Source organism: Balaenoptera physalus (genome assembly GCF_965194825.1).
Source record: "Balaenoptera physalus genome assembly, chromosome: 13".
NCBI lineage: Eukaryota > Metazoa > Chordata > Mammalia > Artiodactyla > Balaenopteridae > Balaenoptera > Balaenoptera physalus.
The window spans coordinates 51266776-51293273 of NC_138892.1; the positions used below are offsets into that span (position 1 = coordinate 51266776).

The following is a 26498-nucleotide window of genomic DNA, read 5'->3' on the forward strand; positions in this document are numbered from 1 at the left end:
CAGAAAGTTAATCTGCTCAGTTTAAAGCATGTTGGAATTTCCGCTGGGAACTGAACGGTCATATGGGTTAATGCCTGTCAGAAAAGGATGCCCCCCCCGGAGGACACAACCATTTAGCATTTGGCTTTTAGCGAGTTTAAAGCTGGGTCAGGGAAGTGAGGCGCGGGCTTCCCCAACTCTTTTTCAGAGACTTCATGTGAATATTTGGGGTTCGTTTATTCGGTTCAGAAGGAGAAGATGCACAGCCTGTCAGACGGAGCCAGGAGAGGTGCAGTGTTGCCCAGTCACCCCTCGTCAAGAGGAGACTCATGTGTTCCCTTAATTCAACACTTAACGACAGAAAACTGCACATTCATCACACAAGACTTCTCGCCAAATGTCTAGCCGTACTCTGCAGTTACCCAAGAAAGAAAATGAGATTTTGAACTGTAAATAGTTCCTCTGTGCCAAGGACTTCTAATCCTTGGTTTCCTAAAACAGGAGATTCGTAGAGTATTTCCATGATGCGGCTGTGTACTTTCCCCTGCATTCTGGAGATTAAATCCTTTTGATCAGAGAGCGTTATCCTTGGCCATCCTGCTTTCTCTGGGCTCTAACAGATAGTGAGGATGGCATTATAGGACCAAACGAGTAGAGGGAAAGTGAATGGGGAAGACAAACAAAAGGATGGCACGGAGACAGTCATCTTATGTGGTTGGGTCATTGAATTGCATGTGAAATTGGAGCCCTAGGCCTGTTTGCTAGATTATGTGTTTTAAGCATAGTAAGAAATGAATGTAATATTGCAACCCCGGTACACACATGTAAACACACACACACACGTAACGGGTCACAGCCTGAAGTAGTAGATGAAGCCGTGTGTGGTGGTTACAGCACGAACCATAAAGTCAGACCAGCCAGTCAGCCCCTGCTCTCCCAGCTGAAGGCCCCTCGTGAAGAATTTTGAAAAACTGAGACCCCACCACACACTTAGTTGTCATCCTAACTTTTGTCTCCTCAAATTATAATACTTGCAAAAACTGTCATTGCAAAACTGTCAAAAACTGTCATTTCCAGTTTGTGGTAAATATGCTTAAATATATTTTTGTCAAAGTATGGAGCCACAGATTTAGCTCAAATTCGTGGAAAATTGTCCATTATATAACCTCATTGTCAAAGCCATTCCTCACTGTCACCCATCAAGCCAATCAGACTTAATTCCCTGTCAGAAAGGAAGTCAGTCTTTGTTTTGCAGCTCAAATAAACATCATAATGTGCCCACCTCCTCACCCTGACAGCTGTCCTTCTGAATTCTGATTCTGAGATGCAGGGAGATAGATGGATGAGAGGGGGTAAAAGCCTTGCGCTAAATTTGTGCCTGGTTGAAATAAGGCTGCACTCCAAGACCTTCCCTCAGGAGTGAGACTTTCCCAAATTATCCCTTGATTTGATGCCTGGGAGTTTTTATATCCCAGGGCCAAGCTCATTCAGAGGTTTGATATGGATGAGAAATATGTCTTTCATTTGTAAAGGGACAGGAAAACACTTGTGAATGGGGAAGTAAGAAGGGAGACTTGACAGATCTCAGATCCTCCCGGAACTTTCTCAGCGAGGCCGGTTTTGGGAAGACCTGCCTGTGGAATTTGAGGATCTGAAAACTGATTCTCCTAAAGTTAGGACTGGAACCCCCAGGAAAGTTTGCAAGTACCCCTAGGTCCTTGAATGCAAATAATAACAGTATCTACCTTCAAAGATAATTATGAAGAATAAATAAGGTGATACAAATAAAGCACTTAATGAAGTTCTGAGTGCATAGTAAACGCCCACCTTGTATTTGCCGTTATTGCTGATGGTGTAGTTATTTGACCCCTCTGCTCGCTAACAATGTCATTTCTTGGTGGATGAAATAATCCTCAGGCCCATCCCTAACATTGGTGGGCGCCAGCCGGCTTAGCCAAGGTTGGTCCACACCCCTGCAACCAGCGCCCCTTGGCCACGCCTTGGGTTTGGAACCCACATCTGGTGGCAAATTCCACTCTCAGAAGGACAGACTTCCACCCTGGAAGTGGACACAGGGTGTCTGGGCAGGAAAGTCAGGGTTCTGACCTTCTGGAGCTTGCACTAGAAAGGGTTAGATACAGGTCTGGGCCTATTCCACCACCACTGCCGCCAGGCCCCCAGGAGATTTCTCACCCGGACCGAGGAGGGCAGGAGCCACAGAAAGCACAGGTCCAGCGCTGTGGCTCCTCCTGCTTAAGTCTAAGGGTCTTACTTCAGGGCTGTTGTTAGACTCATTAGGGATAATAGGTGTGAATGTGTCTTTAATGTAAGATTTAAGTATTGTCTTGATGGCCTTCATGATCCCAAATTCTGTTAAAGTCAACCCCCTTGAACAAACTAATGCAAACTACAGAAAAAGACAAGTTACTAAAATAGAATATAACGCCTTGTTTTTGTTTCAGGCGCTGGCTTTCAGGCCTCAGGCTACAACTTCAACACCTATGACTGGAGGAGTCCCAAACAGAGAGGCAGTTTGTCCCCAGTCACTAAGCCTCGAAGCCAGACTTACCCAGATGTGGGGCTGAGTAACGAAGACTGGGACCGGTCCACAGTCAGTGGGTAAGATTTTCACCAACTGCTGCCCTGTCCCAACTGCTTCCGGGTCATTTGGGCCAGATGTGAACTTCTCTACTTCCGGTGGCACCTACTGCTAGCATTGGAAGCATTGTGTGAAGCCACTGTCACCATCCGTGCTGGCCCCATGCCCAGATTCGAAGACTTGGGCCTGCCCAGTGGGAGCCAGGGCTCCACCACACAACAGGGCAAGAGCTAAGTTTCCCTGAATGAAAACAACAGTAGCACATGAGGAAATTCTACTTCTGTAAACCGTGTCCTCACTCTATGACTAGTTCCCTCTCCTTTCATTTAGAAGGTAGTTTCACATTACCTTACATTAGAAAAAAAAATTTTTTTTAACTGAGGGTTCCATATTTTTAACTGAGAGGTCTATTTTAGCAGTTTGCTCCTTACCAAAATAGTTTAAGGAAATTCATAAAAAGCGATAGCACTTAACGGCTCTATACTGATGTTTATAATGAGTGGGGAAAGCATATTTTTCTCTCTTAGAGAAAAGTTTGATTTCCCTTTCCCTGTGGACAGAGCAGCTGAAAGATACTTCCACGGGTGCCATGTTGATGCAGCCGTAAATACTCTGAAATTCAATTAGTAAGACCATGGTCCTTCTGGTCTTTGAGATACTTTGAGTTTCCTAAAGCGTCCTTCTACTGGAGCTGGCTTGACTTGGAGGCCACAGTGGGAAGAAAGCCAGATCCAAAACGAATCTCTATTTTGTGTGTGAGATGAAGGAGAGAGAGATTCTGGATACCAAAAAAAAAAAAAAAAATGTCTGGCAAGTTCTTAACCCAGACTGTTTTTCACAACAGTTTTACAGGGGCTCCGGACAGCGCAGAGGCCGAGCAAGAGGAGAACTTCTGGTCCCAAGCGCTAGAGGATTTGGAAACCTGTGGACAATCAGGAATTCTCAGAGAACTCGAGGTAGCCTCGGTCCTGCTACTTTTATTGTTTCTACATTCATTTTTTCTCTTGGTCCTTTTGAGTTGGCATTGATCACACCAGTTCATTTAAAAGCTTTAACCCTTTCCACAGGAGAAAGCTGACAGGCGTGTGTCTTTGAGAAACATGAATCTCTTGGTAGCTACCCTTTATGTTTATATTTTTGCTTGTGAAGCTGCCTTCCCTGCCCCCTTGCCGTCTGGACAGTGATTTGATTTTATCCAATGCAGTTAAAAGTATCTCTTTCCCCATTCCCACCCCCCCCTACCCCCCCGAGCTTACTGACCTGTGGCTTCTGCCATCGCTCCCTGCTAACCCTGACTGTACCTGTTTGCCACTGGCTCGTTCCGGGCGAGCTAAGCCTCCCAGCAGTGGCATCTCTCATTCTCTTATGTGCTGTAGAAAGGTTTCTTTGGCATGTTTTCATTTGTACCTGGTAGAGACATTAATTTGATCGGGAAGAGGAACATAAGAGGAAATTTTATTTTACTTCATTTTGCCCTTAAAGTAGATGACAGTGCAGCTGGTGAAAAAAGCCAGTCTGTTTGAAAAGCAGCCAACATATTACAGACCACGTTGCTGTTGATTGCAAATCCTGATTCTATGTTAACTTAGTGTGAATTCAAGGAGTTGCAGAGAGACGGAGTATAATAGCTGAACTCCTGGTGAGCTCTTTAATCCAAGCCATAAATTTGCTGATGGTATTCACACTTTGGTCTGGGAAGTCCTGGACTGTTTCCTTTTATGTTCTTTTAAATTTTCTGAGCTGTAAAAAATAAAGCGGCAAAAGTTTCATTTTTATTTTGATGTCGTATGAGGTCCCCAAGTCACCATAAGGAATGTGAATGGCCTAATGGGGTGGAACTCTTGCAATTCTAAAACGATGACTCATCTTTATATTATTTTGCTTCTCAAATGCATGTGTGGATATTTTATGTGATTCTAATGTTTGTGAATCTGCAAAGAGAATTATAAAGAAAAATATTAGTTTGAATTTGTAAACATCATGATTATTACCTGGCATGAATTGTGGCTTCAGAGCACAAGTTAAAGGACCTGGAGATGGATAATCCTATACAATTTAAATAAATTAAGATGTTAGCAATTGATTCCCTTTTATGAAACTTTCAAAAAAAAGTAGAGTGCTTAAGTATCAGGTGGCTTATTTAAACTTTTACCACTTCCCGTATGGAGAAGGATCGGCATTCTTCCAAACTGAATAAAGATCTCAGTTCACAATTTTTGAACATATTCCTGCTTTTCAAAGCATGTTTTGGCTCCTATGCCTTTTTCATTTTGCATTTTGAAATACTTCTCTTTTGAAGAAGCAGCTATTCTTCTAATAGCTTCTTCTACATTAGGTAAAATGAAGATGATGTAAAAAGTAATACAATGAAGTTGTGTTTTCACTCAGACATTGAGTTACCTAATGGAAACAACATCCGTCAGCATAGAAGTCATGTTGCAGGAGCCAGTAGGTTTTCTCTAACGTCGTTTCAGGCAGGTGTGGCCCTCGAAATTATACATCCAGGAAAAAAAAATGGGTTGAATTAACAGCCAAAGAGAAACTAAAGTTTTCAACTAGGAAGAATGATTGACAGATCCATAAATTAGAATCTCATTCACACTTTTAGCACAACGAGTATTCATTTATCAGTTTGGATGAACCCTACTCCCTTGATTGCAAAAGCTACTATGCAAAAACTATTATTGGAGCTAGGTTCCTGCATAAGAAATTTATATCCAGCATTAAAAGTTAAAGCGTACTATAACTGTAACAAATGTAGAAGATTAGCTAAGATGAAAAATGATTACAATTGAAATGAAAATGAAAATTATACTAGTCATTTTCCCCATTGCTAGCAATAATTTAAGTTCAACTTTAGCGCTGAAAAATATATAGTTTTAACAAAAGAGAAAAATTCAAACTAAGACTTTGGACAAGTTACTTAATTTCCTTGTCAGGTATTTCTTCTTTAAAATATGGGGATTATAATAACTAATGTTTATACGGCACTTAACATAGAACATGACACAATAAATGTTTGATAGAAATTATTTTTGCCACATTTTGAGTAATGAATACTGCCTTAACTATCTTTTGCTTAGTATAACATAGGAAGAAGTTTTAACTAAACGTCAGATAGAGAACTCTTGAACGTGTTCCTCCTAAGTTGTATGTATACCAGTTATCTCACTAATAATTTTGAAAAAGTATAATATAAATTATGAATTGTGCAAAATGAAAACAGGCAATACATACTCTTGAAGCAGAAACAAATCCTAGAAAACTTTAATTACTTTTTATTTTAGTTTTTGTGTTTTAATTTTAATATTCCTTCAGCAATATCACTAATTCAATTTACATTCACTTTAAACAAAACAATCTATCCTTTGAAAACTCGACCTGAAGACCTTTTGATAGTCTGTCATTGCTTCCATTAGAACCCTTTCTAGATCAGATTGTAACTTCTGTTGTGGCTAAGGCTCATCAAAGCACAAGTGTTGTCTCCCGGCTGTAGTGATTATTCGACTTCCAATGTGTTTCCTGTTTGTCTAATGAAAAATGAGTATTAAAAATAAATGTTAACAAAGCAAATAACTAGTCTAAATAGGTAAAAACAATAGGTGGATGGTCACCACAGCAAGAAAACAATCATCAGATGCTGTCAGTAACAGTAGATTAAACAAGGAAATGATATGTGTGAGTTAAATGCCATAAAATAAAAGGATGTCCCATGTTACCAACAAAGCTAGTAATAGAAAGGTTTCAATTTAAAGGGGATTTATCTGAAATAAACCATTATATGGATAATCCACACTGGATAAATGTTAAGGGCTTTTTTTTCATTTACTAAAAAAAGTCAGTTTTATGTGTTTCAACCTCATACTTGACTGAGAACCAATATAGCCTCATAGTCAAGAATAAGAGTTTTGGAGACAGATTGCTAAAGTTGTAATCCCAGACTCTTGAGCAACTTGCTTCACTTATCCAGGCATCCCCTTCCTTAAGTGAAATGAGGAGGTATAATAATTATAATACCTTACCAAATAGAGTTATTATAAGTATTTAATGGTATGCTATATACACACACACAGATGTGGTACTTAGCATTTGTAAATGCTCAATGACCCAAAAGGTTTTTTTTACAATTGTTTTTTTCAAAATTATCAGTAAGATAACTGATCTAGTCAGGATATTGATAAGTTCACTTGTTTTGTTTCTTTTTCAACAGAGTTGTAGATATACCTACCTGTGTGCTAACACTTGGCTGTCATTCAAAGATCTTGTTAGTGGCATGTGTATAGCTGAACACCAGGTGAAGCTTGGAATTATAAATCTTAGCAAGATAACAAGTGAAAACTCTACTCACTTTGCAGTATTCCCTCCTGATCAGTAGTATTAGATAGCGCACTTGGCTCATTTACTACCTATGGGACCTTGTGTAGGTCAGCCTTTTTGTGCCTCAGTTTCCTCACATGTAAATTAGGAGGAATAACGCACTTACCTCATAAAGTTGTTGTGAGGCTTAAGTGCGTGAATACATTCAAAGGACTCAACAAATTACACTTCTGTTACTTTTAGCATCGGTATTAACACCACTAGATCATGTTGTAGCCAGTCACGTGGCACATGGAATTTGTTTTCTGTATCCATGATTTCATGCCGATTCACTGATGCTGGTATACCATTATATAACCATCATATGGAGGAACACAGAGCTGGCTACAGGCATATTTTCAGAATTTTAGCATCCTCTAACCATGAGAAATGAGCATTCCCAGCATGATATTGGTTTCAAATGCTCTTTTTGTTCCACTTCTGAGACTCAGTCATTTTTGAGATCTAATCTTACCATTCCTTGTGTATTATGCAGGGAACATATTTGAAACTGAACAAACTTCTCAATTCACTGGTAAAATCCAACCCAGGTCTCATCACTTTTGAGCAAAGGGTTGAATACGGTAGCGTGATAAATGATTATTCCTTAACCTCTCTGAGGGTCTTACACAAAGGTCATTTCTAAGAAACACTGACCTACGCCAAATGATGTGGAGACCTAGCTGATCTACAAACTTCTCCAGCCGGCCACGTGGCCAAAGGAAAGACGATATGCCAGAGCTAGGCAGCCAGCATTCAGTAGAAGCCCTCGCCTTTGTATCAATAGCCTCATTTCAGCCCATTGTTACCTCCAGGTGGGGCTAGAGGCACCACTGCAAATGGGGTCAGCCTGGTCCCCACTGAGGAGTTCTTAGTTCATTTCTGTAAGATATACTGAAGGTTGCCTCGTGAATCCCATCTTTAGATCCCACTCAGTGGAAAGTTAATGCTTAAAATGTAGTTTGCAGTAAGCAGATGTTAGAGCTTTTCAGTTTGCCTCCAAACTGCCAGGGGTGGTATTTGATTAAATAAACTCAATGGCTTAAGTACTTAAATTGGATTTGAGTTGTGCATTATAAATGTCACTTGCGAAGCATTTTCCCTGACTTTCATGGTGCAATTAGTACGTCCATTCTCCAGCCTTTGGTTATGCCCTGAAGAGACCGTATTTTGACTGGGCAGAAGGAGAAATGTGCTTCATGTTGAGCAACCAAACGCTTTTCTTAGTCCGTGGCTTAATTGTTTCTGAAAATTGTCAATGCCACAGGCAACAATCATGTCGGGGAGCACGATGAGTTTGAATCACGAGGCCCCTACACCTCGCAGTCAGCTGGGGCGACAGGCCAGCTTCCAGGAACGGAGCAGCTCACGGCCACACTACAGCCAGACCACTCGGAGCAACACTCTGCCCTCGGATGTGGGCAGGAAGTCTGTCACCCTGAGAAAAATGAAGCAGGAAATGAAGGAGATCATGTCCCCAACTCCTGTGGAGCTGCACAAGGTCAGGAAAGTCTCTTCTCCTCCCTTAGGGTCACATTCTGTCCAGCGTGGCCACCCTGATGCAAGCATGATCATGACATTCTACTGTGGGCTCAGCCCAGGAGAGAAGCTAGAGCTTAAAGGCAGATCATCAGAGACCGATTGTTCTCAAAATGTGATCTCTGAGAGGTGATCTCATAAAACGGGGAACACTGGCTTTCAAGCAATGAATTTATCAGATAGGGAAATAGCAAGTATAAAATAGAGCCATTTTTCCTTCTGGAGTGAAGCGGTCTCCTCAAAGGAAGATTCTTGATAGCCCAGCAATACCAAAGGCTTGTCTCCCCATCCCTCCTGTACTGAAAGCAGTTAGCAAAGATAACGACAGTCAATTGGCTGTGCAAGTTGTTATAGCTGAGGTTTTAAAAAATGTGCTGAAAATAGATCTTGTTTTTTTTTTTAAAAAAAAAAAAGGTGTCATGCATTTAGCAGCACAATGAGTGGCAGAGGATGGACTGTTTGGAACATTTGTGTGGGGGGCTGTGAATTGAGAGGCCACAGATCACAGACTCCGCTGGACCCATTTGACCTAATAAATGGGGCACTTCTTTCTTCCTTCACTTCAGTCATTTCCCCTCAATGGTAGCAGTAAGTGCATTTCCCATGTGGCTTCACTCTTCTTCCAGATTGATACCAAACAAAATAAGATGCTCAGAATTAGGTGGTGTCCTGGGCATTGTAAGACACCCAAGATGATCTTGTTAAGTGAAAATGTAGCGGAGGAGCCTGCCACCTGACAATATGGAATTCTGGGAGTGGTTTATGCTCACATCTCGGGTATCTTTTCTTTTTTAAGTGAATTCAGTTACCCTGATAGGCCATCCACATGTTTGTTGTTAAACACATTCTCCAATTCTGAAATGCTTGAGAGGAGAAATAGTCATTAGAAGAGTCACTTTACTCAGAGCAGAGACTGGTAATTGCGCTTGTGTCTTGATTGTGGGCGTCCTTTGAACACTGCAGGATTACCTGACACCATGAAAAGGCACAGTGCCTTGTTGATGCAATTGAGTTACCTTCCCATTGGGGTGCTATTAGCCTGTACTAAACCTTCACAGAAGTGAGGAAAAGGTACTCTTTTGGGGGGTGGTGATGTGGAGAGGGGACCAGGGAAATAGAAAAACATCCCTTCCTCAAGTTAAAAATAACCCCAAGTCAAGACTGCACAGCTTGGCAAGTGGAATGAAGGCTGGTTTTCAGTTCCCTGAGCCCCTTGGGTGGACTTTTCTACATAGACCTAGTGGAGGAATTCCCAAGGGGGCTGCAAAGACCAGAGTGGAAAGGCTGGGTAGGGTTAATAGCACACCATTCTGAACACACTTGGTGTTATTTTCCAGTTGCCATCTTTCTCGTGGCTGTGTGCCACTTGGTGAAAGCTGGCCATGAGAACAAGTTGTGGATCTGTCCGTGTCCAACCCAGTACCTACCAACTCTTACTAGCACTAGAAACTGCCTCAAGAGGATAGGAATGAATGGGCCGGTATCCATCCCCCTTCCTGAGGAGAACAAACAAAAAGCAAAAACCACTCCGTCTCCTGATACAGAAAGAATAAAGCGTGGGCTTAATCTTCCAGTTTCTTGAGTTTCAACTTCCTCTCCATTATCTGCCCCTCCTTTTCCACCCAGCCCTCCTCACCAATACCTTTCCTTCAGACCTTATGAAAATGCAGAGCTCAGGTAAGAGGCTACACGGTTTTTGTTTATTTCACACTATCTACTGTGTCTGAGGCTCTGCCGTGTCCCAGCAGGTCTTCCGTCAGGTCGTCCCCTTTCATTCCTGAACCTGAAAAGCTAGTTATCCTTCCTGACACTTGAGAACAAAGCACCACAGCCTCACTTCCCTTTTTGGCCTTTGTGGTTGGAGGAGGAAGTTGGCGCTGGAGTGATGATTTGGTACTTAGATGGGGAGCACGGGAGGTGGAGAAGTGAGGGGGGTCACAGGGAAGTGATACTTGTGTCTCCAGAGGCCATTGCCTCTCTAACTTTCTTGGCTAAGACACAGTCCAAAATACATTTTACCTCACAATTCAGGACACACATACACCCACATTCATATATGTAAATGAATCCAAAAATTGACTGCACAGTATACGCTAACATTTTTCTGTTTTGTTTGATGCCCACTTCTTTTGCACTATTCTCCCCAGTTCAGGAACAGGCTCGGCCTTAAGAGGAAATATGAAATGGAAATACATATCTTATTCTGGCACAGGCATCTTTCTTCACCAAATATTTGCAGTTGGTACTCAAGATCCAGTGAATTGTCAGGCAGACAGAGGTTTGGTCACAATCTGACAGTCATTGGCTACGTCACTCCTCTGAACTTCAGTTTACTCACTTAGCAGAAAAAGGGAGGGATCACCTGTTATTAGGAGAGGAGACTTCGCAAATAGCATTTCCCAGGTGATTTCACCATTCAGAGTCTTACCTCAGCCCTACAGCATCAGAAACCCAGAAAATGAGATCTCCTCAGGATCCCAGCCTTAAAGACGATTCAGGCAGCTGCCTTAGAGCCTCCAGAGATGGAGGTGTACACCATAATGAGAATCTCTTTAGAGAGAGAAATGGACGTGTGTCTAGTTACTAGTCACTACATCAGTCTGACAAGCATGTTCTCTCCTTGTAAAACCAGGGGTAGCTGACAATCAGTGTGGAATTATAGGACAAGGGTTGGAGTTTAGGTTGTATGTTTTATTTGAGTAATGACATCCAGCCTCGACAGTCCTCCAAATAGATTGTTTCAATCAGCTTCCCTTGTCTGTGATTCTGTTAAGACTTACTTTTCAAAAATGTAAAAAACAAAATTCTTAAACAGATGATTGGCTCGTGCAAAAAAAAGTGTTTTTTTACTCATTAATGAGGAATGACAGCAGGATGAAAAAGCCTGTTCAAAGGGAAGATAAAGAAACTATACCATATATATATATATATATATCTCAGTCCATGGAGAGAAAAAAAAAGAATGCCAAATAAGATTTCCTAGTTAAAATGAAAGCTGCTCAATGACTTACAGGGAAATAAAAGCAATGCCTTTGAACTTATCTTTTCTGAGGGACAGAACTCAATTTGCATCGTATCTCTTCTCTGTAAGTTGCCATCCACTTTTACAGAGTCTGAGCCCTGAGCCATAGAAATGCTAAGTCAAACAGAGTGCAGTCCCCTAGACTCAGATGACCCTTAGGCGGGCTTGTTAGGCAGTGGTCTAGTGTGCCTGATATCTCAGTTTTTGATCTCTCACTTCTGTCCAGAAATGTTAATAGCTTCCCTTAAGTCTAGCCCTGGCCTAGGGATCATTCATCTTTTTTTGATGTTTTTGCTTGTCTCTGTTGTGATCAAATGTGTTTATTAATAGGTCGTAAAATATTGTTACCTCCGGGATAGTCACTTTACAAATGAGGTGGCTCCCCGAGGGTCACTGTTTCCCTAATGTCCAGGTCCTTGGAGAGTAGCCTGTTGGACCTCTTCCTCCACCATCGTTCTGCTCTGTTGTGTGTCTGTTGCGTGTCTGGCCGGGCTGTGGTGAGGATGACATTGATAACAGTCCAGCCCAGGGCTGCCCTCTTTCTTCCCCTTAGATGGAGCTCTTTCTTGTTTGAGGATCTTTGTAGCGTCAAACCACAGCATTCCCTGGAATGAGGAAATAAAATCAACTTTCTTAGTGCTCAGTGCAGTGGGAGTTTGGTCCGCTGTAATTTGTCATACTTCCCGAATGACAAGTTCCTGCCCCCAAATCCCCAGAAGCCCGGAGGATGGGTGAAGGGAGTGCCTCTCACCCAGAGACGCAGGTGGCCCTGAATCAGGGAGGCCACCTGTGACACTGTGGTTTATAATAAGTATATATTTGATCTTGGTCCCAGTTGCTGGCACAGAGCTCCTAAAACCCTTGGAATTTCTTAAGTGTTGAGAGTGAGAAAGGTATCTTTTGTTATGTTAATGAGATGCCCTTTAGATGCACTAAAGGATGGGGGTTGGTTGCTGGTGGAGCCGACCCTGTGATTAGAGGGTTGGAACTTTCAGTCCCACCCCCAACCTCCAGGGAGGGGCGGGGATTTGCAGGTGAAATCAATCACCAAAGGCCAATGACTCAGTGCCTGTGTAATGAAGACTCTATAAAAACCCAAAAGGATGGGTCTCCAGGAGCTTCCAGGTTGGTGGGCACATGGGGATGCGGGGAGAGTGGTGCGCTCAGAGAGCACGGAGTCTCCGCGCCCTTCCCGAATACCTGGCCCCAAAGCAGCGCTTCCGGCTGGCTGTTCCTGAGCTGTATCATTTTATGATAAACCGGTGATCTGGTAAGTTCTGTGAGCCGCTCTAGCAAATTAGTCAAACCCAAGGAGAGGGTTGCTGGAACCTCTGAGATATGGCCGGTTGGTCAAAGGCACGGGTGACAACCCGTGTCTGAAGACCATTGTCTAAAATGCTGGGGTGGAGGTGAGGTGGCATTGTAAGACTGAGCCCTTAACCTGTGGAGTCTGACGCTATCACCAGGGAGATAATGTCAGAATTGAGTTGAATTGTAGGACACTCAGCTGGTGTTGCAAAATTGCTTGGTGGTGTAGGGAACCCGCCTACCCCCAACACACACACACACATTCGAACTGTGAACACGACATCTTGCCCACATGGGTCTGAGGGCTATGGAGGTCAGTAAGTTGCCAGGGGGACTCAGGAAGAGTCAAGAGCTGGAGGAGAGCCAGGCCAGAGCAGCCCTGGGGGCCGGAGAGCAGAGGCAGGTGTGGAGAGGGGCCGGCAGGCAGTCCTGAGCTGAGATGCTGGAACGGTCTCTGCCAGGCTGGCTGACTTGGTGCTGGCTGGGCAAGTAGAAAGGGCCAGGGGCAGAGCTGACAGTAACTAGGTGTCCATCAGCTGCCCGTGGCGTGGCTTGATCCCCTGGAGAATTGGAGAATGATCTGGTTCTTTCCTGTTTGGTATGATGTGAAATGAAAGCTGCAAAGGTGCTCTGAGATGAATTGGGAAAGCAGCCCTCAATCCACCATGGATCTTAAAAACTGTGAACTTCTTTGGTTGGGACTTAGTTCTCCGAGGGCCAAGTCAGCCCTGACACGCACAGACTTAGGGCCACTATCCAAGCTCTGACTCTCCCATTGTTGAGCCCCCTTTGTCAAGCTCATGGGGCCACATGCTTGCCAGAAAGCAGGAGGCAGCGTCTGACACTGCTGTCTGTCCAGTTCTCTCCTCTGCCAACGAGATTCCCGGACAAGAAGGCAACAACTGCTTTTCCTGACCCTGTTCATCTTGGAACCCACACTTTTGAGTGGCAGAATCCAAGATGGCTTCCTCTGGGCTGGAAGAATGCAGCTGGAAAAGCCATACTTTATTTTTTTCTTCCAGCCCCACAGGTAGTATAGGATTGTGCTCAAAACCAACATTACTTGAATTGTCAGGTTTAAAGGAAGAGGGCTCACCAGTGGTGTCTGCAAGAATAAACCCAAGTGCCCGGTAATTTGTGGAAATACTAGAACCATCTCTGATAAGGCCATCGGGCAAGGGGCTGAGCCACAGAGGCAGCCAGGGCTTAGGAACTGCTTCTGGGATGGCTGCCACTTGCCTTGACGTGCTCAAGATAGTAGACACGGTTGCCATTAAAATCCAAGCGGGGAGAGTTGGCTCTGCTGCTGAGGCTTTTCACTTGTGTCAAAACTGAAAACACAGGCATTAGGTTTCTGATCTTTGCCTCGAGGACATTGTTCAGACACGCAGATAGACTTGCTTAGAAATACAAAACAAGGCTCAACTTGAATCACGGTGAAGCCCGCCACCTCCTGTTAAAGCTTCTGTTCTCAGGAGGGTTAGAGGCCGTTGTAAGCGTGCGCTGTGATGAGTGGTTAAAATTGAACTGAGTTTCCTAGAACGGTATCCTCGCCCAGAGAGTTACGTTCCAAGAGACGCATTGGCCCTTTAGAACAGAAAAATCTATCGTTGTGTTCTAGTCCATTCCCCGAGGCATCCTCTGGTCAGCACAGAATGGAGACCTTACAAGAAACGTCTTGATTTACTTGGGTTAGGGTGGAACACGAAGAGCTCTTAGCAGCTGGGAGCAGTTTGGCCAGATGCTTGGGGAAAGCCACAAAAGGGCTCTGATGAGAAGAAATACAGCAGATGTGATAAATTATTCATCTTTAGTTGGTTGGGCAGTTGGATAAAAACTGCCTGACCAGCTAGTAGATTTGTATGTCGAGGGGAAAAAAAAGTCATGATTTGGTGGAAAGAACACAGCAAATGAGGTCAGATATTCTAATACTGAAATCCCCAGGCTTATGTATTCTAACTGGACAAGTCCATTCATCAAGTTCAAGGGGCGGTGTCCTCGTTCGTAGGAAGGGCATGATTCTGCTGCACAGAGTTGTTGGGAGGTCAAAAGCAGTCATATATAGGAAGGTGCCTGGTGAAGGGATTCATCTGTGGGGGAAATTTGTGACTTAAACTTTAGAATCCTTAGAATTACTTTTGGACAGGAAATAAATCAGAAGTAACCACTACCCATCTCCAGCTAAACAGGAGGGCAGCAGCTACATGGCACAATTTGTTGTTGCTGCTTTTGAGAGCAGCTGTGCATCCTATTTTTGTGAATTATTGATTCCTGGAATCTCACCTCTGTCATTTTAAAATTTCATTTTGTTATTTGCTATTTCCAAGCTACTTCCAGGAGAACCATAGCCCTGGCTATGAAAATTCACTCCCCTCTAACCTTAGGAAATCTTTCTAGAGAAACAGATTACTTTCAAATTTAAACCTTTTATTAGCCTCTCATCCTGAAGAGTTTGCCATAAAGCTATATCATCAAGTCTAAGGCTCAGGAGAGCCAAGCCTCTTAGCCAACAACTGTGACTTTACAGTTAATGGGCTAATCTGCTAGCCCATTGACATCCATCTCTGCTGTTGTGGTTAACGTATTACCGCTGCCTGGTGTTGGCAGTACTTGGTGACACTCATCCTTCTGCCCCTTCTGGGTTCTGGCCTGTGGAGCAAACACCCAAGCAGCACAGGCCAACTGGGCAATGAAGAACTTCACTACTACTTGAGGCCCACACCAAATGTACCCCAGGTGCAAGGGTTCAGGTTCACTGTATTGAGAAACATCTCAGAACTAAGACAGAGTTGGGCTTCCTAATGTCCATTGCAAGCATAGGCTTTGTGACTCTCAGGTTCAGGTATGACTGAAGAGTATGGCTTGGCTTGCAGAGCAGACGCCAATCCACTTACTGACCAGCCATATGCAGAGGGTCCATGGAACTGCTCTCCAAACCTATACCTAGTGGAACAGAGATAACTAGAATGTACCACCTTCCACCCCAGTTGTGCTGCTTGTCACGTAGAGAGAGCCTGACTATGAACAAAGATGGAAAGGGGGCATAAGGACAGGAGATCCCACAGACAAAGCCAAAGAGAGGCATATAAGCAGGGACCTTGGAGCAGAGTAATTTCATCCACTAGTAAACAGAGTCCCAAGAATAGCAGACTGTCACCAACCATATTAGCTATTTGTCACTGCCACTCCCTCCTCCTTTGTACCCATCTCTCCCTATTCCTCCCCTTCCTCCCTTTGAGAAAGGAACATGGGTATGGGAAGAAAGGGACTAGAATGTAAACCAGAAGTGTTTCCTCCAATCAAGGCAGGAAATGTTCATGGTGAGTCTATGATATCTTGTGCCAGAAAGCAAATAACTGATCAGAGCAAACGGGTCATATCAAAAGGACAACATGAAGTCAATATGAAGGACTTCCCTTGGCCAAAGATGAGGAAACTTGAGCACCCAAAAGAATGATGCAATTGATTGTAACATATCCTATATATAAACACCCATAGGTTCATACTGATAATGTACTTTAAAAAGGTCGTTCCCTTCCCCCTCACCTCAAAAGAAACCTCACTGGGACACCATTGGAAATATTTAGTGCGCTAATTCCCTATTTTAAAAATGAAAGGAAAGAATTAGCATTCATTTTGCCTTTCTTGAACAAACTGTACTTCAGAGTAACCAAACAGCACTAATTGAAGAAATGAGAATTCTTTTTTTTTTTTTTTTTTAATTTTTATTTATTTATGGCTGTGTTGGGTCTTCGTTTCTGTGCGAGGGCTTTCTCTAGTTGCGGCAAGCAGGGGCCACTCTTCATCGCGGTGCGCGGGCCTCTCACCATCGCGGCCTCTCTTGTTGCGGAGCACAGGCTCCAGACGCACAGGCTCAGTAGTTGTGGCTCACGGGCCCAGTTGCTCCGCGGCATGTGGGATCCTCCCAGACCAGGGCTCGAACCCGTGTCCCCTGCACTGGCAGGCAGAGTCTCAACCACCGCGCCACCAGGGAAGCCCAGAAACGAGAATTCTTTACAAAAGAATTCTAGCTCATAGAGAAGATAGTAAGAGATCATAAAAAGATTATCATTTTGCAACCCCTAATAAAATTATTGATTCAGACAACGGTCATCAATGGATGAAACCATTAAATTGAAGTTTAATGGGGAACCTTACAATGGAAGAATTAAACTGGCATCTCCCGAACCCACCCAAAGTGGGGCAACTAGACACTGAGTGATGTGTTGTTATAGGAATCACATTGTCCTACCTGTGATCTGCCCCTCCCCCCAAAGCTGATTCTGACTCAACTCAAGCATCCAGAGCTAACTTCCATTTAAAGGAAAATAGGGCACAGAAGGGCATGCTACAGAGCGAATGACATGGTTTCAACAATAAGTCAGTAGCACAGGGAAGAAAGGATGGGGACATGCTCTAGGTAAGAGGACATTTAAGAGACCTAACACCAATGCGTGGGCCTTGCTGGAACAAACTAACTCTAAAAATCACTTTGTGAGACAATCAGGGAAATTTTATTATAGACTAGATATTAGAATATATCAAGGAATAAGTGCTGATTTTGTGAATGAATGAATGGCACTGAGGTTGTGTAAAAAAGTGATTATATTTTTTAGAGATTCATACTGAGTTATGTAAGGGTGAAATGACGTGAGGACTGGCATTTGCTTTAAAATACTCCCCCAAAGAAGATAAAAGACGGGGGGGGATGAAGTAAGTGAGCTCTTGATGCTTGTTGGATCTGAGTGATGAGTATATGAGGATTCATTGTCCTAGCCTCTCTGCTCTCGAATATGTTTGAAATCTTTCGTTAAAAAATAGATTTCTCAGGATTTACCTGGCAGTCTAGTGGTTAGGACTCCACACTTCCACTGCAGGGGGCACAGGTTCCCCTGGTAGGGGAACTAAGACCCCACATGCCTTGCTGCATGGCCAAAAAAAAAAAAAAACAACTTTCTCCTAACCAAACTTATTGTGGTAATCATTTCACAATATATATATGTCAAGTCATTATGTGATACACCTTAAACTTCTACAGAGCTGTATGTCAATTATATCTCAGTAACATTCCCACCTCACATAAAACTCTCCTGTCCTATGGCCTAAGGCAAAATCATAATTCTAGAGGGGCTTAAAATATCTTATCTGCAATGAATATTTATTAAGCAACCACGTGCTAGGGAAAGAGGTAGTATGCCATGCAAAGGTCCATGCTTTGCAGTCAGAACCACTTGGGTTTGAACCACTTCTCTGTTGCTTACTATCTGTTTACCTTGGGCAAGTTTCTAACCCTCTCTGAGCTTTCATTTCCCCGTCTGTATGATCTGCTCCACCAACTAGGTGGAGACAGTAGCATCTGGTTTGCTTTTTAAGCTACTCAATCAAGTCCCACAGCCTTATTAGCAAGAAGTCCAGCATCTTGAGCTGGAGGACCCTCCATCCCACCCTACTCTCCGTGCAAGAATGGGGCTTCCTCAGCTCAAGGCAGGGCAGGCCTGGCTCTAACGTCAGAGGTGCTCTCACCTCTCGTGGCCACACGGTGTCACTGTGGAGCTTTGTCCTGCCGGGCCCCATCCACGCCAGCCACCCTGCAGCTTTTTGCCTTGCTCATTTCCAGCATGGCCCGCCCTGGGGCCGCGAGGCGGGGCATGGCTTGACCCTCAGAACTAAGTCCCACTCCATTCACACAGTACGTGATGGTCAGTTCTGACTAGCTTCCAAACGCAACCACATGGTATGTCAGAACCAGTCGTTTCATTTATTCGACGAAATACTAGCCCTACTGTGTGGCAGGTACCATTTGAGGAGTTTGGGATATTATCAGTGAAAAAAACAAAGCTCTTTGCCCCCCTCGAGGAGCTTGGCAGGGCATCTCCCACATGCTCCCCTCAGGCTTTTTACCTGCGCCCAGGTTACCAGCAAAGACGTCTCCTTTCCTCCTGGTGAGTTTTGCTTTGAGGGGAGAGGGTTCTCTCATTCACGCAGTTTAACTTCTCCCCATGCGTCATCAAGGTACGTGTCAGATGCGGGGGGCTGGACTTTGCTAAAATACACACACCTCTTCTATAGTAAAGTAGGGCTTTCTACTCTATGCTTGTATAAATGAGTGCCACAAAAGTGATCCTTCCACAGATATCAGGTCATTTCAGGTTTTAAAACTTCCTATACACTACCTCATTTAAAACTGTGATTCTTGCCCAGCTTGCAGGATTGTTAGGAGGATTAAGTCAGATGTGGTCACTGGACTGTATACTCATGATGGCTGTGCTGTGTTTATTGCTGTATCTTTTTTTCACTCAGTCCTTCAAACAGTGCCTAGCACATCATAGGGTCCAATGCACACGTGTGCACCCACACATACGCACATTCATATATGCACAGTGATGGAATGAGCCTGACAAGAGTGTCATTAAGTGTTAGTTCCCTCTCTTCCTTTTCAGAACATGTAATAGCCCCTCTGGTGTGTGAAGTACCACACAGAGCAAATTTCATTGTGCACAGAAATTGGCAGATGGCAGTTCAGAGCAGGGTCTGAGATTCTGCATTTTAACACACTCCTGAGTGATGTTGACGCTTCTGATCAGGACAACCTGTAATTGGCAAGGCACAGCTTTTTTTTCTCTTAAGGTAAATACGTAACAAAATTCTGGCCCCTTTCCTTCTAGTGTATTGTTGGAAAGAGGCAGGTAGGGGTGAGATGTTGATATACCCTATTCCATAGGTCCTAAGATTACCATGGCCTGTAAAACACAGCCTGATTTCAGAGAATTTAAAGTATGAAAAAAAGGTACATCTTAGAATCTATGAAATAAGGCACTTGAGCGGCAATAGAATATAACGGTTAAGTGCCTGGAGTCAGACAGACACGGCCCCACCATTCAATACTTTTGTGATCTTGGGCGAGTTACTTAATGTCTATAAAATTGAATTTCCTAAACTCTAATATGGCAGTAACCACTAGGGCTGCCTGGTGATTAGAAGTGACCCAGCCAGCTTGATATTTTAGCTCTCTGTCCAGTGAGATGAAAATCCACAAAGGACCACTTTTGTATTCCTTCAATATTCCATATCTCTCTGAAGTAAAATAACTTGGTATAAAAACATAAACCCGCTATAAGAGTATTAATCTTCACATTTTGCCCTGTATAGCTCTGAAGTTTTTGACTCTTCTACAAGAATGTATTTAGGTATTACGTGTGTTAAATAAGACATACATTTTTTTCAAAAAATTGATTTGGCTGTGCTGGGTCTTAGTTGCGGCACGCGGTATCTTCGTTGCAGCATGTGAGATCTTTTTAGTTGCGGCATGCAGGATCTTTTAGTTGCGGCATGGGGAATCTTTAGTTGCGGCATGCGAAATCTTTAGTTGTGGCATGCAGACTCTTAGTTGCGGCATGTGGGCTCTAGTTCCCTGACCAGGGATCAAATCTGGGCCCCCTGCTTTGGGAGCACAGAGTCCTAGCCACTGGACCACCAGGGAAGTCCCAAAACGTACATTTTTAAATAATTAGAGTTAAAAACTAAGCCCAAACTATTGCTTGATGTGTGCATAAGTTTTTGTGGAGGGCATGCAGCAAACCTTACTAAAAACAGCGGTCACATTAAATGTTAAATGAGTGTGATGTGCTGAGTATGTTGTCTGGTGTGTCCAGCACAGGGTGGTCTCAGTGAACATTACACATGAATGTGTTTGCCTCTAGAAAGCAGCCTCTTCTCTCTCATTCACTGCTGTTTCTCAGCACCCGGAACCAGGCTTAGCACATGGAGGGACTCAGTACACATTTGATGAACGTGTAAACCTCAGACTAACTCTTGCAGGTGGTCAGAAGGAGGACTGGGGGTTGGGGAAAACTTTAGCTGGTGGTACTGCCTTAATGCAGAGAGAACAAGCTGAGGCCCGCAGCTGAGAAGGGTGGATTTGCAAATCCTGGCATTTCCAGGAATGCCTGGAATTGCTAAACCAAACCCAGGACAAGGACTGAGGGAGCTACTGAAGGCAGGCCCCAGAGGAGGATGTTCCTTACAGGAGCACTTTCAGGTCTTTTAAGACTTTTCAAAAAATTGAACTATAGTTCATTTACAATGTTTCAGATGTACAGCAAAGCGATTCAGTTATATGTATATATACACACACATACATATATATATTCATTTTCAGATTCTTTTCCATTATAGGTTATTATAAGATATTGAATATAGTTCCCTGTGCTATACAGTAGGTCCTTGTTGTTGATCTATTTTATATTATAGTGGTGTGTATCTGATAATCCCAAATTTCCAATTTATCCCACACCCCCCGCCTTTCCCTTTTGTAACTATAAGTTTGTTTTCTATGTCTATGAGTCTATTTCTATTTGTAAATAAGTTCATTTGTATCAGTTTTTTAGATTCTACATATAAGTGATATCATATGGTATTTCTCTTTCTCTGTCTGGTTTACTTCACTTAGTATGACCATCTCTAGGTCCATCCATGTTGCTGCAAATGGCATTTTTCTTTCTTTTTAATGGCTGAGTAATATTCCACTGTATATATACCGCGTCTTCTTTATCCATTCATCTGTTGATGGACATTTAGGTTGTTTCCGTGTCTTAGCTATTGTAAATAGTGCTGCTATGAACATTGGAGTGCACGTATTGGGTTGGCCAAAAAGTTCTTTTGGTTTTAAGTAATAAATAAAAGACACATTTTTCATTTTCACCAAGAATTTTATTGAACGTATTCATTAACCAAATAAACTTTTTGGCCAACCCAATGTCTTTTTGAATTATAGGTTTGTCTGGATATATGCCCAGAGGTGGGATTGCTGGATCACGTGGTAAATCTATTTTTAGTTTTCTAAGGAACATCCATATTGTTTTCCATAGTGGCTGCAGCAACTTACATTCCTGCCAACAGTGTAGAAGTGTTCTCTTTTCTCCACACCCTCTCCAGCATTTGTTATTTGTAGACTTTTTGATGATGGCCATCCTGACCAGTGTGAGGTGATACCTCATTGTAGCTTTGATTTGCATTTCTCTAATAATCAGCAATATTGAGCATCTTTTCATGTTCCTGTAGACCATCTGTATGTTTTTGGAGAAATGTCTATTTAGGTTTTCTGCCTGTTTTTTGATTGGGTTATTTGTCTTTTTGATATCAAGCTCTATGAGCTGTTTGACTATTTTGGAAATTAATCCCTTGTCAGTTGCATCATTTGCAAATATTTTCCCCCATTCCGTAGGTTGTCTTTTCATTTTGTTTATGGTTTCCTTTGCTATGCAAAAGCTTTTAGGTTTAATTAGGTCCTCTTTGTTTATTTTTGCTTTGGTTTCTATTACTCTAGGAGACACAGCCAAACAAATATTGCTGTGACTTATCTCAAAGAGTGTTCTGCCTATGTTTTCCTCTAGGAGTTTTATAGTATCCAGTCTTACATGTAGGCCTTTCATCCATTTTGAGTTTATTTTTGTATATGGTATTAGAAAATGTTCTAATTTCATTCTTTTCCCAGCACCACTTATTGAAGAGACTGTCTTTTCTCCATTGTATATTCTTGCCTGTTATCGTAGATTAATTAACCAGAATTGTGTGGGTTTATTCCTGGGCTTTCTATTCTGTTCCATTGATCTATGTGCCTGTCTTAGTGCCAGTACCATACTGTTTCTATACTGTAGCTTTGTAGAATAGTCTGGAGTCAGAGTGATTCCGTTATACCCATTGTTCTTTCTCAAGCTTGTTTTGGCTATTCGGGGTCTTTTGTGTTTCCATACAAATTTTCTTTTCTTTTTATTTATTTATTTATTTTTTTTGGCCACACTGCGCAGCTTGCGGGACTTTAGTTCCCCAATCAGGGATTGAACCCAGGCTACAGCAGTGAAAGCACTGAGTCCTAACCACTGGACCACCAGGGAATTCCCTCCATACAAATTTAAACATTTTTTATTCTAGTTCTGTGAAAAATGCCATTGGTAGTTTGATAGGGATTGCATTGAATCTGTAGATTGCCTTGTGTAGTATGATCATTTTAATAATATTGATTCTTCCAATCCAAGAACATGGTATATCTTTTCATCTCCTTGTGTCATCTTCAATTTCTTTGATGAGTGTCTTATAGTTTTCAGAGTACAGGTCTTTTGCCTCCTTAAGTAGGTTTATTGCTATGTATTTAATTCTTTTTGGTGAAGTAGTAAATGGGATTTTTTCCTTAATATCTCTTTCTGATAGTTCATTGTTAGTGTATAGAAATACAACAGATTTCTGTATGTTAATTTTGAATCCTGCAACTTTACCAAATTCATTGATGAGCTCTAGTAGTTTTCTACTGGCATCTTTAGGATTTTCTCTCTATATTATCATGTCATTTGCAAACAGTGACAGTTCTACTTTTTCCTTTCTAATTTGGACTCCTGTGTTTTTCTTCTCTGATTGCTGTGGCTAGCACTTCCAAAACTATGTTGAATAAAAGTGGTGAGAGTGGGCATCCTTGTCTTGTTCCTAATCTTAGAGGGAATGCTTTCAGCTTTTCACCATTGAATATAATGTTAGCTATGGGTTTGTCATATATGACCTTCATTATGTTGAGGTAGGCTCCCTCTATGCCCAGTTTCTGGAGAGTTTTTATCATAAATGGGTGTTGAACTTTATCAAAAGTGTTTTCTGTACCTATTGAGATGATCATATGCTTTTTATTCTTCAACTTGTTAACACTGATTTGCAGATATTGAAAAATCCTTGCACTCCTGGGATAAATTCCACTTGACCATGGTGTATGATCCTTCTAAGCCATTGCTAGTATTTGGAATCGGTTTGCTAGTATTTTGTTGAGGATTTTTGCATCTATGTTCATCAGTGATATTGGCCTGTAATTTCGTTTTTTGTGATATCTTTTGATATCAGGGTGATGGTGACCTCATGGAATGTGTTTTGAAGTGTTCTTTCCTCTGCAATTTTTTGGAATAGTTTCAGAAGGATAAGTGTTAACTATTCTGTAAATGTTTGGTAGAATTCACCAATGAAACCATCTGGTCTTGGACTTTTGTTTGTTTTGGGAGTTTTTAAATTACTGATTCAATTTCAGTACTGGTAATTGGTCTGTTCATATTTGCTATTTCTTCCTGGTTCAGTTTTGGGAGATTGTACCTTTCTAAGAATTTGTCCATTGCTTCTAGGTTGTCCATTTTATTGCTGTATAATTTCTCATTGTAATCTCTTAATATCCTTTGTATTTCTTTGGTGTCAGTTGTAACTTCTTTTTCATTCTTGTTTTGATTTGAGCCTTCTCCCTTTCTTTCTTTATTTTTATTTTTGGTGCTATGTATTTTTTTAATATTTATTTTTTTATTTTATATTTATTTGGTTGTGTCGGGTCTTAGTTGAGGCAGGCAGGCTCCCTAGTTGCAGCAGGTGGGCTCCTTAGTTGCTGCAGGAGGGTTCCTTAGTTGCAGCTCAAGGGCTCCTTAGTTGCGGTTCGCTGGCTCCTTAATTGCGGCAGGTGGGCTCCTTAGTTGCAGCAGGTGGGTTCCTTAGTTGGAGCTCACCTGCTCCTTGGTTGTGGCATGCAAACTCTTAGTTGTGGCATGCATGTGGGCTCTAGTTCCCAGACTAGGGATCAAACCCAGGCCCCCTGCGTTGGGAGCGCAGAGTCTTAACCGCTGTGCCACCAGGGAAGTCCCTCCCTTTCTTTCTTGATGAGTCTGGCAAAAGGCTTATCAATTTTGTTTATTTTTTCAAAGAACCAGCTTTTAGTTTCATAGATCTTTTCTATTTTGTTTTAGTCTTTTTCATTTATTTCTGTTCTGCTCTTTATGCTTTCTTTCCTTCTACTAACTTCAGGTTTTGTTTGTTCTTCTTTTTGTAATTGCTTTAGGTGTAAGGTTAGGTTGTTTATTTGAGATTTTTCTTGTTTCCTGAGGTAAGCTTTTATCACTATAAGCTTTTGCTGTAACCCATAGGTTTTGGATCATCATGTTTTCATTTTCATTTGTCTCTAGGTATATTTTGATTTCCTCTTTCAGTGATCCATTTGTTTAGTAGCATATTGTTTAGCCTCCATGTGTTTGTATTTTTTGCATTTTTTTTTCTTGTAGGTGATTTCTAGTCTCATAGCATTGTGGTTGGAAAAGATGCTTGATGTGATTTCAGTTTTCTTAAATTTAGAGACTCGTTTTGTGGCCTAGCATGTGATCTATCCTGGAGAATATTCCATGCGCACTTGAAAAGAATGTGTATTTTGCTGCTTTCGGATGGAATGCTGTATATGTATCAATTAAGTCCATGTGGTCTAATGTGTTATTTAAGGCCTGTGTTTCCTTACTGATTTTCTGTCTGGATGATCTGTCCATTGATGAAAGTGGGGTGTTAAAGTCTCCTACTATTATTGTGTTACTGTCGATTTCTCCTTTTATGTCTGTTAATATTTCCCTCATACATTGAGGTGCTCCTATGTTGTGTGCATATACATTTACAATTGTTATATCTTATTCTTGGATTTATTCCTTGATCATTAGGTAGTGTCCTTCTTTGTCTCTTGTAACAGTCTTTAAAGTTTATTTTATCTAAGTATGCTACTCTAGCTTTCTTTTGATTTTTTGTTTGCATGGAATGCCTTTTTCCATCCTCTCACTTCCAGTCTGTACGTGTCTTTAGATCTAAAGTGAGTCTCTTGTAGGCAGCACATATACAGGTCTAGTTTTTTTCTATCCATTTCAGGCAGTCTGCTTCTTCTGGTTGGAGGATTTAGTCCATTTACATTTAAGTTAATTATCAATATGTATGTTCTAATTGTCATTTTGTTAATTGTTTTGGATTTGTTTTCATAGGTCTTCCCCCCCATCCTTTTCTCTTCTCTTATGATTTGATGACTATTGTTAGTGTTATTTTGGATTCCTTTTTCTTTTTTGTGTGTATATCTATTATAGATTTTTGGTTTGTGGTTACCATGAAGTTTCTGTATAGCAGTCTATATACATACCTGATTGTTTTACGTTGCTTATCCCTTAATTTCAAAAGCATTTTAAATACCCTGCACTTGTATTCTCCTCCCCTCATGATTTCTGCTTTTGATATCATATTTTACATCAAATTGTTTTATGTATCCCTTAACTGCTTATTGTGCATACAGGTGACAGTACTACTTTTGTCTTTTAACCTCTCTACTGACATTGTGTGTGGATGATTTCCTACCTTTGCTGTATGTTTGCCTTTACTGGTGAGCTATTTCCTCCCATAATTTTGTTTCTAGTTGTGACCCTTTTTTTTTTTTTGCCTAGAGAAGTTCCTTTAACATTTGTTTTAAAGCTGGTTTGGTGGTGCTGAATTCTTTTAGTTTTTGCTTGTCTGTAAAGCTTTTGATTTCTCCATCAAATCTAAATGAGAGCTTTTATGCATAAAGTATTCTTGGTTGTAGGTTTTTTCCCTTTCATCACTTTAAATATATTGTGCCACTCCCTTCTGTCCTTCCGTTTCTGCTGAAAAATCAGCTGATAGGCTTGTGGGAGTTCCCTTGCATGTTATTTGTTGCTTTACCCTTGCTGCTTTTAGTATTCTCTCTTTAATTTTTGTCATTTTGATTACAGTATGTCTTGGTATTGTTCCTCTTTAGATTAATCCTGTGTGGGACTCTCTGTGCTTCGTAGACTTGGGTACCTGTTTCCTTTGCCAGGTTAGAGAAGTTTTCAGCTATTATCTCTTCAGATATTTTCTTGGGCCCTTTCT

The 26498-nt window shown here is 41.9% G+C and overlaps 1 protein-coding gene across 11 annotated transcripts in view; it reads left to right on the plus strand.

The window, feature by feature from the left end:
• The window catches only part of GRIP1 (glutamate receptor interacting protein 1), a 714321-nt gene that overhangs the window by 676907 nt on the left and 10916 nt on the right, over positions 1-26498 (plus strand). For all 11 annotated transcript variants that reach the window (XM_082422694.1, XM_082422693.1, XM_082422684.1 and 8 more), the window contains 3 exons: positions 2442-2598; positions 3423-3534; positions 8202-8435. In XM_082422694.1, the coding sequence (XP_082278820.1) occupies positions 2442-2598; positions 3423-3534; positions 8202-8435 (503 nt within the window). The remainder of the gene's footprint in view (positions 1-2441; positions 2599-3422; positions 3535-8201; positions 8436-26498) is intronic.